A 15,806-nucleotide genomic window follows, 5' to 3' on the forward strand; every position below is an offset into this window, starting at 1 on the left:
ACTTGGCAAAGTCCAAAGCTAAACATTAGCTCAGGTCTCAGAGCAGCTGCCAGTGGTCAGTGTGCCGCCTGCAGCCGTCCCCTGGCCGGTTGGACCTCGTCCCCTTGGACTCAGCCTCTGCTTCCACGTGTTTCTCTCCCTCATTTAAGGCACTGCCTGGTCCTTCCGCGGCCGCCTGGGGCCAACCATCATTTATTCACCTTATACCCAATCTGTGCCCAGAAAAGCAGCATCTCCCTAGCACATCCTCCATGGTCCCCACCAAAGCCCTTCCTCATTGTTCTGCTGCCTTTGCCCCTTCCAGTTCCCCTTGCCCCCTCCTCCTTTCTGTCCCTTGAGTTCAGCCTGCCAAAAACTGCAAATCCAAACTGTTGGGTGTTTCTTTGGCTGCACCCCGTTCCTGGTGGGGGTTCACTGGGACCATCCTGAATTTGTGGTACCTCCATGCTGAGTCTTCTTTTCTTTTTGGCAAACCAGATCATGGGAAAAAACTTGGGACCCAGGTTGGAGAACATCCTTCCAATCCCCAGGCATCCTCCATGCCAGGTTGGAAGTGGACCAGAGCATCTTCCTCTGCAGCCAGACATGAAACAGAGGTCAGAGGCTCATGGTAAACCCTGAGCAAGTGGATATTAAGTCTTGGAGGCTGAGTAGGACCCAGTGGGTGTTTGGAGTGGGGCCTTGGAAGATGGTACCACAACCAAGCCAACTGGGAAAATGGGAAAAAAGAGTCACCCCCAGCAGCGCTATGACCACGAGTCCCAGACCACCTCCCCTCCCTTGTGCCTTGCCCAGACTGGCTCTCAGAAGGTCTTTTTTTGGGAATAAGCCTCACTCAAGACAGGGATGGCTCCTCTCCACCCCCAGCGTTGCCACCCCACCCCACCCCAACCATCCCAAGGGATCCCGTGGCTCCGTTTGAACGCCGCTGGAGTGCTCTCCTTGCACGGTTAATTGGATTTGGCTGCTGCGACAGAAGGGCCGAGGATTAGAGTGAAGGGGAGGAATTACAGGCGGGGGCGGGAGCTGCCCTCGGGGTCTTTTGTCCCCGGGGATTATTGGCAGGGGCTGACGGACAGGGTTGGATGTCGTGGTTCGGGAAAGTCGCTGTGATCACAGGCGGTGTAATCGTGGTCGGTGTGATCACTTTGTCACAGCCTCGTGGGTGGCCCTGGGGTGGGTGTGGGGGACATGGGATTGACCCCCTCCATGGACAAACCTCCAGCTCTCCTCAGGCTCAGAGCTCAGTGCTGGAAATGCAGGATGCTCCCGGTGCCTTTGCAGGAAGGAGGCTGCTCTGTCCGCATCCACACCCAGGGTTTGCCCAATGCACTGGGCACAAACGTCTAAATAGTGTTAAACTAGCAAAAAAAAAAAGCTTGGTGGTGCCAGCACTTGGGATTTTTGGCAATTCCCGGCTTGGGGAGGACACTGGATCTGCTGTGGGTCATCTGGGAGCTGACAAAGCAGCCAGAGCATGGTTTATCCAACCAAACCAAAATTCAGAAGCCAGTGGAAGCGAGAAAGCGATGTAGGACAGAGCTAGAAGTCACCAAGTCACCTCCCTACTCAGAGACCACCTGGGCATCCCCTGGAATGAGGCAAATTCAACATGTTGTGGCAGTGTGGGAATTCCAGAGGCAAATTCTGGGGGCAAATCCCGAGGACTTGGTGAGGCAGCAAGAGCCAGGTCAGACCGTGACACCACTCACCCTTTATTTAGGCAGGCCACTGCCATCCTCTCCCTCCTTCCTATTTATTTTGGGAGACTGGAGAGAGCATAGCTCATCCTTGCAGCCATACTGGTCATGCAGGACCCAAATCCATCTGGGAGGGCCGGGAGAGCCGGGAGCTGCTCGGGGCAGCCGGAGCTGTGCAAGGCAAGTCGGAGCAGTCCGGGAACAGGAAATACCTGCTGCACCTCATGGCAGGGATTACGGGCGTGGCCGCCGGGGTGTGGCCGCCACGGACAGAGAGACTCTGCTCTCAGACTCTGCTCCCTGCCTCTGCTCCCAGACTTATGAATTCAGCCATTAAAAAAGGAGGACGAGTGACCAAGGGATGAGGAGTAGTGCAGGTGCCCTTTGTAGCTACTTTGCTCCAGGCGCTGGGCAAAGTGACCACCATGGCCCAGGAGCTGTGGGAAGAGGGAACACACAGGCACCAGGCTGCCTGAAGATGGCCAGAAATCTCCTTTTCCACCCAAATCTCCTTTTCCCCCCGAATTCCCAGCTTGCAGCCAAACCCTGACATCAACAGGTTTGGCAAAGCCAAGAATGTGATTCACTCAGGGAAAACTGGGTGATTCCATAGGGATGGGGTGGCAACATGACGGGCTCTGGGCACAGTGTGGGGTCTGTAATGAGCCTGACAATCTTTGGTCAACGGGATTTTTCCCACAGGAGAGGGGAGAGGTTTCACGCTGCCCAACGTGGCGCTCGGCGTCCACCGTGCAGGAGTTAATTGGGTTTTCTTTATGCTAATTGCAAGGGGAAGTGAAGAATGCCCTTAATTAATTGGAGGGCAAATCAGCCGTGCAGAACGGGCCGGATTTACCAACCCATGCACAAAAATCTCGGCTCTCCCTCTTGCCATAGCAACGGGAAAATGCAGGGGATTCTGCTTGTTCAGCCAAAAAAACAGCCGGGATACCCTCCTGTGTTACCCTCACTGGTGAACAGGTCCTTCCCAGGGAAAATTTAGACTCAAAATAAGATTTTTGGGGATTAAAAGACTCTTGGGGAGGTGCAGGGTGCAGGGAATGGTTGGATTTGTCTTGTGCTGAGGGCCTTGGTGGGGTCCGATGGGACTTGTCATGACTGGAGGCATCTTGTAAGACCCAGCGTGGAGCCCTGGGAAGAATGTTTGTTCCAGGACAGATGTGGTTCACTCCAGGTTCTCCCACCCTTCTTCCCAGCGTGACCTAAATCCATTTGTATGGGAAGAGGGGTGGGATTAACATGTTCCCCTCTGCATAAATAATAATAAAAAATCTGCCCTAAAAAAATAACAACATTCACTCTTGTGAATCAAACTTTGGGAGCAGAGGAAGGCTTTGGAGAGACCCCAGAGCTCGCCTCCGCAGCCGCTCCCAGTGGGAAATTAGATGTTTTCTCCACTTCCATTCCAAGCCTGAAACATCCCTGCCGAGACAGCTGGTTCCACAGGTCCAAAAAAAACCCCGTGTGAGTATGAAAATCATATTGAAAAGAGCTGAAATTTAATTAGGTCACATCCTTGTGATCTGGTGATGCAAATCAGCGCCTGGCACACCGAGGCTCTGCCTGGAAAATGTGACAGCGGTTAATGAGGAAAGCACGCCGGTGGGATTTCCCTCCCAAGCTGAACAGCTGGGGAAAACATCAGGAAAACTTTGTATCCCTCTGGATTGCTGTCAGGTGAAACCCTCCTGTGGGGCTGTTTCGGGCCTGGAGCAAAACGGGGGCTCCCACCTGGGGCTGCAGCACGGGCGATGCTCGTTGGCATCAGGATGGAGTCAGTCACTGGATTGGCCCTGTAATTCCAACTGGAGCTTTCCCAGGGAGGCCAACGGGCACTGTCAGCCCCCCAGCTGTGGGATGCGGGTCAATATTGACCCTCTGGTTCATCTGTACCCACTGTGGGTGCCATGGATTCACGAGCGAGTGCCAAAGTTTGTACTCCAGTTTGTGGTGCTGAGATTGACCCCCCAACATGTCCATGCTGGGGCTGATCCCTCCCTCCTTTTGGGGGAAAACCCACTGATTTTTACACATGCTGTCCAGGACATATGCTGGGTGTAAATCCATGGGGAGAACTCCCCACAGGAACCCTTGGGACTTCTCATGATCCATATCTTTTGTTGCCTCTGGGATCAAACAACTCTCCACTTAGAGCTTTGGCTCTGGAAAATGAAAGGGAAACCTTCTCCCAGCCCCAGCAGCAGCTTTTCCACCACATCTCTGTGATCCAGCCTCCTGCAACCCCACTTGTGATGTCTCAGATATTTTACACACACTTGTAAGGCTCAGTTTGGGAGGAGAGAGCCAGGCCACAGCTCCATTGCTTGGCAACAGATTTCCTTCCCAAAAATCCCACCCCAAACCCAAGTGTTATATATAATTCAGTGGGAAGGCCTGCAGGCAACGCCCTGAGAATGCTGTCGGGGCAGCCTGAGCTGTGAGAGCTTTGTGGAGGGGATATTTTGGGAAGAGGGGAGTTGGTGCTGGGAAGACACGGCTGGGTGATGGGGAGGTGCTCCCAAGATTTCACACTCGTGTAAAGAAAGGGCAGAAATGCCCAGATGCAGTTCCTGAGTCTCCCACAAACCAAGAGAGGATGGTGTGTCTGCCCAGAAAATCCCATGACAGCACTTGGAGCCACATCAGAGCCTTTTTTTCCTTGCCATGACCCCCCAGCAGCCCAGAGAAGCTGTGGCTGCCCCTGGATCCCTGGAAGTGTCCAGGGCCAGGTTGGACGGGGCTTGGAGCAGCCTGGGATAGTGGGAGGTGTCCCTGCCCATGGCAGGGAATTGGAACTGATGAACTTTGAAGTTCCTTCTAAACCAAACCATTCTGGGATTCTATACCGTGTGGTGTCATCGGGTTTATCTGATCCATAAAATCTGGGATTCATTGAACACAAATATAGACAAACCTTTCCATTTATTTATAAATATATATATATAAAAATACAAATGAATCTTTGCAATTGGAGCCAGCAGCAGTCTTTGGGTTTTTTTCCCTTTCCCTGAGCTCACCCCCAGCACAGAAATTGATTTAGATCCAATTTCAATCCATATTTAAAGGCATTTCCATCCAGCTCCGGGCCTGAGCACGGCCCCACGCACAGACTGCAGCCAAGCTGAGCACATTCAATGTTGGCTCTGCTGCAGAAACATCATCCCATTCTTTTTTCCAAGAGCTCCAAGCTGACAAAGCAGCTGGCCTGGAAAGATGCTCAGGGAGCTCTGGCCCTGGATCACCCAGCCCTGGGAAGAGCTGCTGGTCCTCCTGGTCCAGTTGGCCTTTTCCAGCTTTATCTTGAGGGGGCAGCACAGATCCCACCAAAGCTCATGGAGAGGTTTTGGACCTACTGGAGGATCCCAAATCCCCAACCTGATTCTTCTCCTGGAAAATGGATCCTGCAAACGAACACACCACATGCATCCCCCTTCTAGTGCAGACGGGGCCTTTGCCAGCACAAGCAATGCCAGCACAGCTGGAGTCTGGATTTCCTCGTGTATTTGGGAAGCAGCTTCATATATTGCATTAATTGCTTTGTTAATTACCATCATCTCCCTCCGCAGCGTCTCTGGGGGAGCGCTGATGATGCGCTCCTTGGCCACGCTGGATCACTGGGGTTTTTTCCCAACCCCGTTTATTTATTAGCTGGGATTACCTTCCAAACTAACCGGATTGAATATTTTTGTTCCACTTGGGCAAGACTTTATTGACCGTGGAGAGGCAGAAATCTCTGCCACACACCCACGGCGCGGGCGGAGACGCCGAGGTCAGGACAGGGCAGCCGGATCGACGTCCCAAGCCCAAAGGGACCTGGGGAAGCAGCAACTCGGGCATCATTTTTTCCTCCGTACTGCTCCCAAAAGCCTCGCTGTTGGCACTTAACTGACTCCAGACACGCTGTATGTGCACGTACATTCCTTGGCCATGCGATCAGACCGGAAAAGATTGCCTTCAGCCCAGGAACCGCAGCGGGAAGGAGGCTGGGAAGAGCTGTGCAGTCACCGGGGCGGGAGCGCTGCAGCCTCCAGAAAAGCTGCAGTCAACACTTTTTTTTTTAGGAGACATGGTGCTAAAAGAGGAACCGCTGCGGGACGCGCGGATGGAAAGGCTGAGATGGGTGGGGGGGCGGGGGGAGGGAAGTGCTGTTATTTTGGCAAAATCCCTCTTTCCTCTTGCAAATCTCCCTGCGGGAGGACTTTGCGCAGCACGAGCGCCTGTCCGCGCGTCCAAGCCCCTCCCAGGATCCCGCTCCAAGGAGCCGGCGTCTCCCAGGAGCCTGGGCTGTGTTAGGGACCGCTCCCACCGGCACGGCCGAGTCCCAGGGTGGCCGAGAGCACCTCCCCCTGCCGGGCTCACTCCCAGACCAGCGGGGCAATGCCCAAACCACATTCCAGGTGGGAACCGTAGCCGGATCCAGGCAGCATCCCCACGCTCGCGCCACGTGTCTGGAAGGCAGCATAGTCCCGACCCTCACAGGGAGAGTCTTGCTCCAGTCCCTCAAACCTCGTGTTCCAGATCCCACTCTGCTCCCACTAAGCAGCCCCTCGAGCTGCCATTGGGAAGCTCAGCATCCCCAAAACCTGACCACGATCAATTTTGGCAACACCTGCGTGGCCGAGCGATCGTGTCGCAGCTCCAAGCACGGGGTGCTCGGGCAGGAACATGCCGAGCTCTGCGCTTTGCCGAGCATCCCCGGAGCGGGATGGGATGCTCGGGAGCTGTGGCAGGAGTGGGGCTGAGCCCCCAATTCCCTCTGGATGGAATGCGCCTTCCATGCTCCAACAGCCCCACTCTGGAGCGGCTGCGCCGGGCGAGGAGCGCGTCAGTCACTCACCGGTGCCGCACCGGAATTTGCATAATTCCAATTATGTTTCCAAAACGGGGAGCAGGCTCTGACAACAACTCTGCAGTGCCTTGAACAATCAGAGAAGATGGAAAATCCTTGTCTCGGACCTGGTGGCCCTGCAAGCACCTTCCGCTGGCACCGAGTCAGCGGTGGGATTGCGGCGTGGGAAAGGATGCGGCAATCCAGCTTTTGCCATTGAAACCAGTGGATCTAAATGTGTTTGAGGAAGAACGAGCCTCCCCCAGGCACTGCTCTGCCTCTCTACCCTCTTGTCCCTTCATCCCCCACCCCCTGCCTCCCCCAGGGGCATCCCAGCTACCACAGCTTCTGCCTTTCCCAGTTTTCCCCTCTACCTGGAGGCAAAAGAAAAGCAGGAATGATGGAGCCGGCTGTGAGTGCCGTTGGTGTGTTGAGCCACTGCTGCCTACGAGGCGGGCACAGCAGGATATTTAATCTCTGTGAGTCACCTCTCCCTCCCTATCTGCCATCTGCAAGTGCTCCGGCCTGAACTGCAGGTTTGGGAACGGGCTGCTCCGGAGCCACGCAGCTGCGGCTGTCCCGGAGCCTTCCCCGCTGCCGCGGAGCACATTTTTGGCAACCTGGGAATGCCAGGGAGCTGGCAGATGTTAAACGAGTCCACGAATCCCATGCCTTAAATAGCACCTGGTTTCCCAAGGGCGGATGCTGGGAGGTGGGATAGAGCCCAGGAGGAAGCTGCGGGTACCACAAGCCTCCTCTGCAGAGCACGGAACCGGCGGCAAAATACTCCGGGTCTGCTATTTAACTGCCCGCGGTTAATTAGCAATCCAAGGGAGGAGGAAGCTGCAAGGAGAGACGTCAATTCATAAACCCTCAAGTGTTGGGAAGCTCCAGATTTTCCGAAGGCCCGAAAGCAGCCCGGCTGCTGAATAATGCATCAGGCTGCCGAGAAGTTGGCAAACACCGGAACCAGTTAATCCACAGATCCCTCTTGGATGCCAGCAGTCCTCCAGTGTCAACGTGATTAACCAGTTTCACTACTGGGAGCGTTTCCGGGAGCTGGGGAGCCTGGAGAGGGGAAGGAGGAGCTGTGGAGCCCCTTCTCCCCCATGGCAGAGCGAGGCTGGGCAGGCACTGGAATGGTGAGGAGGGAAAAAGCAAGTGTTGTATTAGAGCAAGAGGTTCAGGTCAGGGAAACCCACAGGCAACTCCAAACCAGGTGGAGAAGCTGCAGCTCATCCTGGTGGGGAGATGCATCCTCCTCCAAAAATCATAATAATGGCCATGATGGAAACAATAGCGGGGAAGTTTTGGTGCTGTGGTTGAAAGTGTAACCTCACATCCAGGGGAAAATGCAGAGCAGGATTTCTCCATGAGGCATCAGCCAAACAGGTACAGCAGGAGCAGAGATCCTGAGATTGCAGGCAGCGTTCCTTAAAGGAGAACACATCACTGCCCTACTCCCTGCAGTATTCCCAGCCCTCCCTAAAGAGGCCAGAACGCTGCAGCCAACGTGGCCAGGAGCAGATCCAAAGCAGAGCTGCAGGGGAGCAGCAGGAGCAGCCCAGGAGCATTGCCAGCACCCAGATCCCAGCCTGGATGGTGACCCTGGCTCTCAAATGCCACATATTCAAAATGTTTGGAGGCAAGGGCTGGAGGACTTCGGATTCATTAACGAGTCCAAGGTTGTAAGATGAGCCAGAGATCCAGGGACAGCTCGTTGGCAGCGATTCAACTCCTTCCACAACTCAATGCCAGACGCCAGCGGCTTCCACACCAGCCCTTGCTGAGCTTGGCTCTTCTTCCAGTGAGCAGATGCCGGGGAAGCTCATCCCAAACCTTTGTGTCAGGCAGCAAGGAGCCACCGAGCACACCAGCAGTGTCTGTCCCGCTGCTGCCCCTCACCTCCCTGCCCAAATGCTTCTATTTTCAGTGGATGTGAAACTTGGTCCAGTCTGAGTCATCACAGCCCAAAAAAGTCATTATATTGAAAATATGAGTAGCTCCAGAATATACAGGATGGAATTTGGACTTCACAGACATTCTTTGGAGGCAAAGGTAAAGCCAACTCCCTGCTCGCCTGCCAAAGCTCCCTCGCCGCGGTGCCAGGCGGGTGCTGGGGTTGGTTACAGCCAGGGCAGCAGCCTGAAAGGCACAAGTACGTGATAGGAAAAGCTTCCTGGAGAGCTGGGTCAGGTCCAGCCTAATCCAGCCCCTGTGGGGAAAGGCATCCTGGCAGATGTTGAGCTAATGGGATAACTGCGGGCGCATCCCGCTCCGCTGGTGTGTGGCAGCTGGAAGTTCCCAGCCACGGGGTCGTGCTGCTCCACAGGAGCCCCCCACTTCCTCAGGGAAAATGGACAGAGCTCCTCAGGGCAAAAATAACAAATATTAACAGCACAGGGACTTTGCAATCCCACGTTCCACACACAAAGTGCAAAGTCTCCCTTGGAGCAAGCGCACCAAGCCAGCGGTGCTGCCCCGTTAGGAGCTGTCAGCACCAAGCACAGCAGACCCTGGAACTCCCAGCCTTCATGGAATGAGTTCCTTCTCCAATACCAGCTTTGCATGAATGGCAGAGATATTTTGGGGTTGGATTGGCCCTGGATGCTTCCCTCTGCTCCTCTCTGTCCCCTGCAGCGATGATCCAGGCAGTGCCTTCCTCTGATGGACCCTCGTGGGATGAGCAGTGCTGAAGCTCAGCCACACAAGGAGCAATATGGTCTTCTCAAATAGTCCAGGGTAATCCTGGGAAGTTGCTTCCCTTGCTTTTGAGGTCTGCCAGCCAGCCCATCCCATGTCCTACTCTCCTGTAGCTGCAGAGGCTGCTTAAGATTTTCTCCTCTTCCCGCCAAAATGTGAAATAAAAGTGCATTCCCATAAAACAGCTCAACCATCACTGGGTGCAATGCAGCGTTTGCTGCAGCTTTCCACAGGTTTTCATGCCTTGCAATGACAAGAGAGAAAACCTGCCCTCCTGCTCCATCAGAAACTTCAGGGTGAAGCCAGTGCTTACCCCCATAGTTCAAACAAGGAATCCATTCTAGGCACAAGCATGGGGATTATTTTAGGAGTTCACAGAATCATAAAATCCCTGAATGGTTTGGGTTGAAAGGGACCTTAGAGATCATCCAGTTCCACCCCTGCCATGGGCAGGGACACCTTCCACTTTCCCAGGCTGCTCCAAGCCCTGTCCAACTTGGCCTTGGACACTTCCAGGGATCCAGGGGCAGCCACAGCTTCTCTGGGCACCCTGTGCCAGGGCCTCACCACCCTCACAGTCAGGAATTCAGGCTCTTTTCTACACCTTGGCTCCGTCCTCTTTTCTGTTTAACCACTGAGGGGAGTTTTCACCCACTGAAAGGCAGCTGGAGCACAGGGATCCTGTACAGATCCAGGAGTTGTTGGTGGCACCCCTGGGGGTTGCTCTCACCTGAAAACCCCCAGGGAAAAAAAAAGTAGTTTAAGTGTTACCAATTTCCAAGCATCACCAATTTTGATCTCACAGGACACCCACTAAACCCTGCTGAAGCATTTTTCCTAACTAAAGCTGTCTTGGAAGATGCAACTAAAAAAAAACAGGAACAGAGGAGTGAAGTGCATCCTCTGCAAGGGAAAACTTGAGGCAAAGCAAGGGCCAGAGCCTGTTAAACCACTGTGAGACTCAGCAGTGACTCACATCTTGACTTTTTTCCCCCCTCCTTTCTTAAGGAGGCCAGAGATACCTGTTCTTAAGCAAGAGCAGAGCCACTTCCTGGACAACCCCCTGCACACCCCATTTCCCGCCTGTAAAAACCACCTTCCGCAGAGCTCCCAGGGCTCTGACTCACCCCTGCACCTTCCAGAGCTGACACAGGTTGAAAATTATACCATCCTGCTCTTTGGGTGCTCCCATGTTTGAAAGGGAGATGGACTGTGGGGCTCCACCCCAGCCTGAAGCCCTGAGAGCCTTTGCTCAGACATAATTCCGAAACACGAGCAGTGCCAGAGCACGCGCAGGACCTCAGAAGGGGAACTGAGTCAGTCAGCAGAGGTGACACTCACTCACCAACAGCCCCTGGGAGCTGATGCTTCCCCATGAGATGAGGGGAAAGCTGCTTTTAAACTTCCAGAAAGCACCAAAGCTGAGGGGATTTCAGATTCCCCACGCTGAGCCTGTCAGGCTGGACAGATATCAGAAGCAAATCCAAGATAAAAAGCACAGCCGTGTGTTAGAGGGAAGTCTGAGTCACAGTGCTCACACCGAGGCTGCTTCCACATCCACAGCAAGGTCTCTGCTCCTGGCAGTCCATTTTTTCCCATTCCTAAATCCCAGATAGAGAAGGGCTATCACCTCAGGTCCACCAGGCTCTCACAGCCCTTGTGCCCAGCTGTTCTGACAATGTTTGTAGAGCCAGACACATTCCTTTGGGAGGACTTGCATTAGCAGGGATAATTTCCAATTACGAATGGTGGGCACACTTTTTCTGAGGCCTGTCCATGAGGACAGGGCCCTGTGACTGGGGGCAGAGCCCTGCTGAGGGCTGAGTCACGGTGTGGTCTGGACTCGGGCTCACCACGCTCCGATGGGACCTGATAAGAGCCGGCATTTTGAAATGTGACTCACTGCTCCAGCGAGAGACACACCAGTTCCCCCTGCTTGTCTCCCAGCTCCGAGGAGTTTAATTAAGTCAGAGTAAGTTCATTTACCCAGCCACACCCTGGACTGACAGTCAGGCACACAGAGCTGAACACCCTGGCAGTGGAAGGCTTTGGGGAATCACGGCTGCGGTGGCCCCACGGCCCCTGTGCCCACCTGGCTGGATAATCATGGAATCATGGAATGGTTTGGGTGGGAAGGGACCTCAAAGCTCAGCTCGTTCCATAGGCAGGGGTGCTGCTCACTAGACCAGGTAATGATGCTCCTGAGGATTCCCAAAGCTCCCAACAAGGAGACAGTTGCAGGGCTGACACCCGGCCTGGCACCTGCAGCTGTGGGAGCAGCCTCGGAGCCCCCGCCGTGCCCTCGGCCAGCAGAGCTCCGGCTGTGACCCTGCTGCCTCTCCCAGGGGATGGCAGCTGTCACAGGATCCATATCCCGCTGCTCCCAGCCCCCCGCAGCCCTAGCACCTGCCCAAGTCCTTTTATCGGCTCACTCGTGTCCTACTCAGGCACCACAGAGTCCCAACGTCACATCTGTCACTCCACAAACACCCCTAGTCACTCATCGGCCCTTTTGTCCATCCCTGCGTATTCCACACCGGTCTCACGGCTGCCCTTTCCAAGGAATTTCCTCCCTGGAACACGGCAGTGACAGTCCCTCCGTGCCCTCACCTTCCCGAGTTACGCGGGGCCGGCACCGAGGCTGGAGAACCCTGACAATAAAATTTGCTCAAGCGGGAATATTAAAGCAGCATCCTCCTTTTCCACTTATAAAAATAGTCTCTCATCTAATTCTCAAAGGAATTACAGCCAGGCTTTCAATCTGGGAGATCCAGAACAGAGCCCTCTTTATGCCAGCACAACGCCCAAGTCTGGCACCAGATTGCCCCTTTCTGCTTCTCTCATAATTCAATATAAGTAACATACCAGGAGAGCTCCGCTGTATAATTGCTTTATTTTCTGCTTATTAGTTCTTTACCAACACTACAGCCATATTGAGAACACAAAATTCCTGGGTACTTCAGTCAGGGAGATCACAGGCCACAAACTCAGTCACTTGGTCGGACACGATTTAACGCCATTCAAAACTTACTCCATAAATTCACACGAACACAAATCGATGCACTTGGAACTCCAGACTGGTTTGTTTCGTACAGAATTCCCACTTTTTCCTACCGGCAGCCACTACCTCGTGCTGAGGTCCAGCTACAGCCTAGAAAGGACATATTGGAAGTGAAACCTGTGGGTTTTTGTTCGGTGGCAACGGCCGTTTCTTTCTGACGGCTCTGCCCCACGTTCCAGTAACATTTTCTCCCCCAACTCTTCCTCCCCACTCCCCCCCCCCAAAAAAAACATTAAAAAAATCCAGAAGCAAAAGCAGTTTCCTTTCACCTACAAAACAGAATAACAAAGTTATTTCTAAGGGGATACAAAATTGTGAAGTTAACTTAATGCGAAGGCTGCCCCAGCGCTTGGAAACACAGGAAACCAACTCAGACAAAAAATGAAGGTATTGAAGTTTTCATGTTGACTGAGAATAGGTTTAAGAAAGTTCAAGAACCATTAATAGAGCTTCAAGTTTTCCAGTTTAGGCATTTACTTTGTGCTTGGCTATTTTATTGATGCTCCAGAAGAAAACAGTAACCATATTGTTGTAATTTTAAGTTTTTATACCACCACACTGTTCATTAAGTTACAGCAACAGGAAAAAAAAAAAAAAAGCTAGAAAATAGAGCAATGATATTCCAATGGCAAAAAGCCTTGGATTAAAATAAACTAATCTCACTTCCTCTTCTTTAGGGCTGAGATGGAAGAGTTATTTCTACATTAAGCTTCTGCAGACTCTCTCTAATTCACAAAGTCCATCAATGCTCTATCTTCTAGCACCAAGAACCCATCCAGTCCCATTTGCAACCCACATCCAGAAAAGTCTTTTTTTGGAACCATACTCTAAGAGGACTTTGAAGTGGTCCAAAGCATTGGATTTCAGAAGTGAATTCAGGATTTTTATCTTCCCATACATCTTTGGTAAGAGCTCCATGTACAATGTACTCAGCATGCAGAGTCGCCACTGCAGCAATGTAGTGTAATGCCCCCAATTCCATGTAAAACTTATATTCTTGAAAAGAGAAAACAATTAAGGAAAAAAAGGAAAATAAAAGCCATTTTCTTCTGGTTTTGTAGCATACATTCCTAGAATTCCCCAACGGAGTTTTAACTCCTGGAAGAAATCGGAAGTTAATCCTTAAGGCTGAATAAGAACCAGCTGCTTTAACAGTTTGTGCACCCAGCGTTAATTAATACTTGATTGAGTTTTTATGCAAATACTCACTCTGGGTGGGGTTTTTGATTGGCCAGTCCCAGCTACAGGCTGTGACATGGCTAACGAGCTGCTTGCCCTTTAAGAACTAATTATGGAAGTTTACATTCAGTGTCGATTCTCTCTCTCTCCCCTCCCCGCTCTCATTAGTAGTTACTCAATGGGCCTCAGACATCCAACATAGTTCCCTTTCCTACAGGACTACAGCAACAGCCAGGACACAGCGAGGCTCCAGCCACTCGCAGGAGCTCAGTCCAGGCTTGGAAAACTAAAGCAAGAAGTGATTTCCTCAAAATGGCCCTTCCTGATGTCAGAACCCCCAGGCTCGAGCAGAGCTCAGCACGGAACTCGCCCCTTCGCAAGGCTCCAGCATGGAAAAAGAACAATAATAACAACAACTTCCTTCTTTCTGTTGGAAAGAATCAGGAATCCTTTAAAGGTTTAGGTACTCTCCAGCTGCCTTGAGATGGAAGCGAGAGGCAAGTCAGTGCTGGACTTTTGCCAAAACATCTGATTTAAAGTCAAACTCATTGCAACATTTTATTGCTGCATCTGCTGGAAAGAGCCTCGGCCCGGGGACTGACACCAAGTAGTAAAAAACTGCAACCAAACCTCATTTAAGACAAAAAGCTGCCCAGTGCCTACCCTGGAACTACAGCACCGTTCATGCCTTGTTTGCTATGTGGTGTGAGGAGCTGGTTTTGCATCCCTCCTCATGCATGATGTATGGGTCAGAACTTCCCAGCTGACACTCCAAAGCAGTTCTTACATTTCCCAGCGCCCGACACGCACTTTGAACACGTTACAGTGGAATTCCCACTCTCTGCCACTGCAGGCAAGAATTCCCCTCATTAGCCTGAGCCGTGGAGCCAGACTGAGTCACTGTTTAGTTACAGATTAACAGAACTTTAAAAAAAGAAGTCCTTAATATAAAAAGACAGACTGCGGTTTGATTTTAAGCAACAATTTTCAGTTTACTAGATGAAGTCGACCTAGCAACATATCCTGCAGGAATGCAAAAAAGTAGCAATCTACAGCAAAGTGAGAGAAGAGAGAGAGAGAAAAAAAATATATATATAATCAAAAAAGTAGACCCAGAAAGCATACACTGAAAATGGACCCCCTCCCCCAACATCCCCCAAAATAATCAAACCAGCAAAGGGCTATCGAGAGGAAAAAGGAAAAAAAAAAAAAAACCAAAAAAAAGTTACTTAGCAAGTCTATAATGTGTCCTTCCCCTGTTTGCTGGAAGTCTGCCATAGCATCTAGTGCCTGTGTTCGTGTCACATTCGGAGGTTAGAGCATCCTAACGCCAAGCAGGAGGAGTTAGAACAGGAATCCAGCCAAGGGTGCAGGAGGAAAGGGTGGCAACTGGAGAAAGGTGATCATAATCCTATGGATGCGTTTTTGTTTTTACTTTTCAGTAGAGAATCATTCTTCTGGAAAGCCACGTGGGTTTTTTTTTTTTTTGTTTTGTTGGTTTTTTTGTTTTTTTTTTTTTTCTTTAATTCTTTGTAGACTAAATAGTTCCTCTCCCATTAGGATTTATAATTGGACGTTAACCACGTCAGCCCTTCGTAGAGTCCATCCCCCGTCGTGGCACAGGAGGGCTGCACATACCAATTCCTATCCCTGATCCGGGTCAGGCCCAGTTTCTCCTGGATCTCGTGGGGTTTCATGGCGTCGGGCAGGTCCTGCTTGTTGGCGAAGATGAGGATGATGGCGTCCCGCATCTCCCGGTCGTTGATGATGCGGTGCAGCTCCTGCCGCGCCTCGTCGATGCGGTCGCGGTCGGCGCAGTCCACCACGAAGATGAGCCCCTGCGTGCCCGTGTAGTAGTGCCGCCACAGGGGCCGGATCTTGTCCTGGCCGCCCACGTCCCACACGTTGAACTTGACGTTCTTGTAGGTGACGGTCTCCACGTTGAAGCCCACGGTGGGGATCGTGGTCACCGACTGGCCCAGCTTCAGCTTGTACAGGATCGTGGTCTTGCCGGCCGCGTCCAGCCCCAGCATCAGGATCCGCATCTCCTTGTTCCCGAAGATCTTGGACAGCACCTTGCCCATCTCGGCGGCATCCAAGGGAGGGCGAGAGGGCGAGCGCCGGCCCGGCGGGGAAGGGCGGGCGGGGCTCAGCGCGGGCCGCGCATGGGGCGGCGGGGAGGCGGCTCCGCTGCTCCGCCGGGCCCGCGGCGGCGGCTCCGCCCGCTCCTGCCTCGGCTCCCGCCGCGCCGCCTCAGCTCATGGGTGCCGGCGCGGTGGCGGCGGGAGGATCCTGAGGGCCGGGGAGCGCCGGG

General features: G+C 52.7%; 1 protein-coding gene across 1 annotated transcript; it reads right to left on the bottom strand.

Annotated features, from left to right (window-relative positions):
* Positions 1–12,126: 12,126 nt before the first annotated feature.
* ARF6 (ADP ribosylation factor 6) lies at positions 12,127–15,800 on the bottom strand. Its single transcript, XM_042048159.1, has one exon. It carries the CDS (start codon positions 15,574–15,576, stop codon positions 15,049–15,051), a length of 528 nt encoding a protein of 175 aa, XP_041904093.1. The 5' UTR covers positions 15,577–15,800; the 3' UTR covers positions 12,127–15,048.
* Between the last annotated feature and the right edge of the window lie 6 nt (positions 15,801–15,806).

The sequence above is a fragment of the Corvus kubaryi genome, unplaced genomic scaffold, assembly GCF_017639235.1.
Source record: "Corvus kubaryi isolate FWS band 111438036 unplaced genomic scaffold, C.kubaryi_AGA036_p1.0 66, whole genome shotgun sequence".
Taxonomy (NCBI): Eukaryota; Metazoa; Chordata; class Aves; order Passeriformes; family Corvidae; genus Corvus; species Corvus kubaryi.

Bases quoted from the DNA above. Each gene is read 5' to 3' on its own strand.
- ARF6 (XM_042048159.1), bottom strand. From the start codon at position 15,576: ATGGGCAAGGTGCTGTCCAAGATCTTCGGGAACAAGGAGATGCGGATC.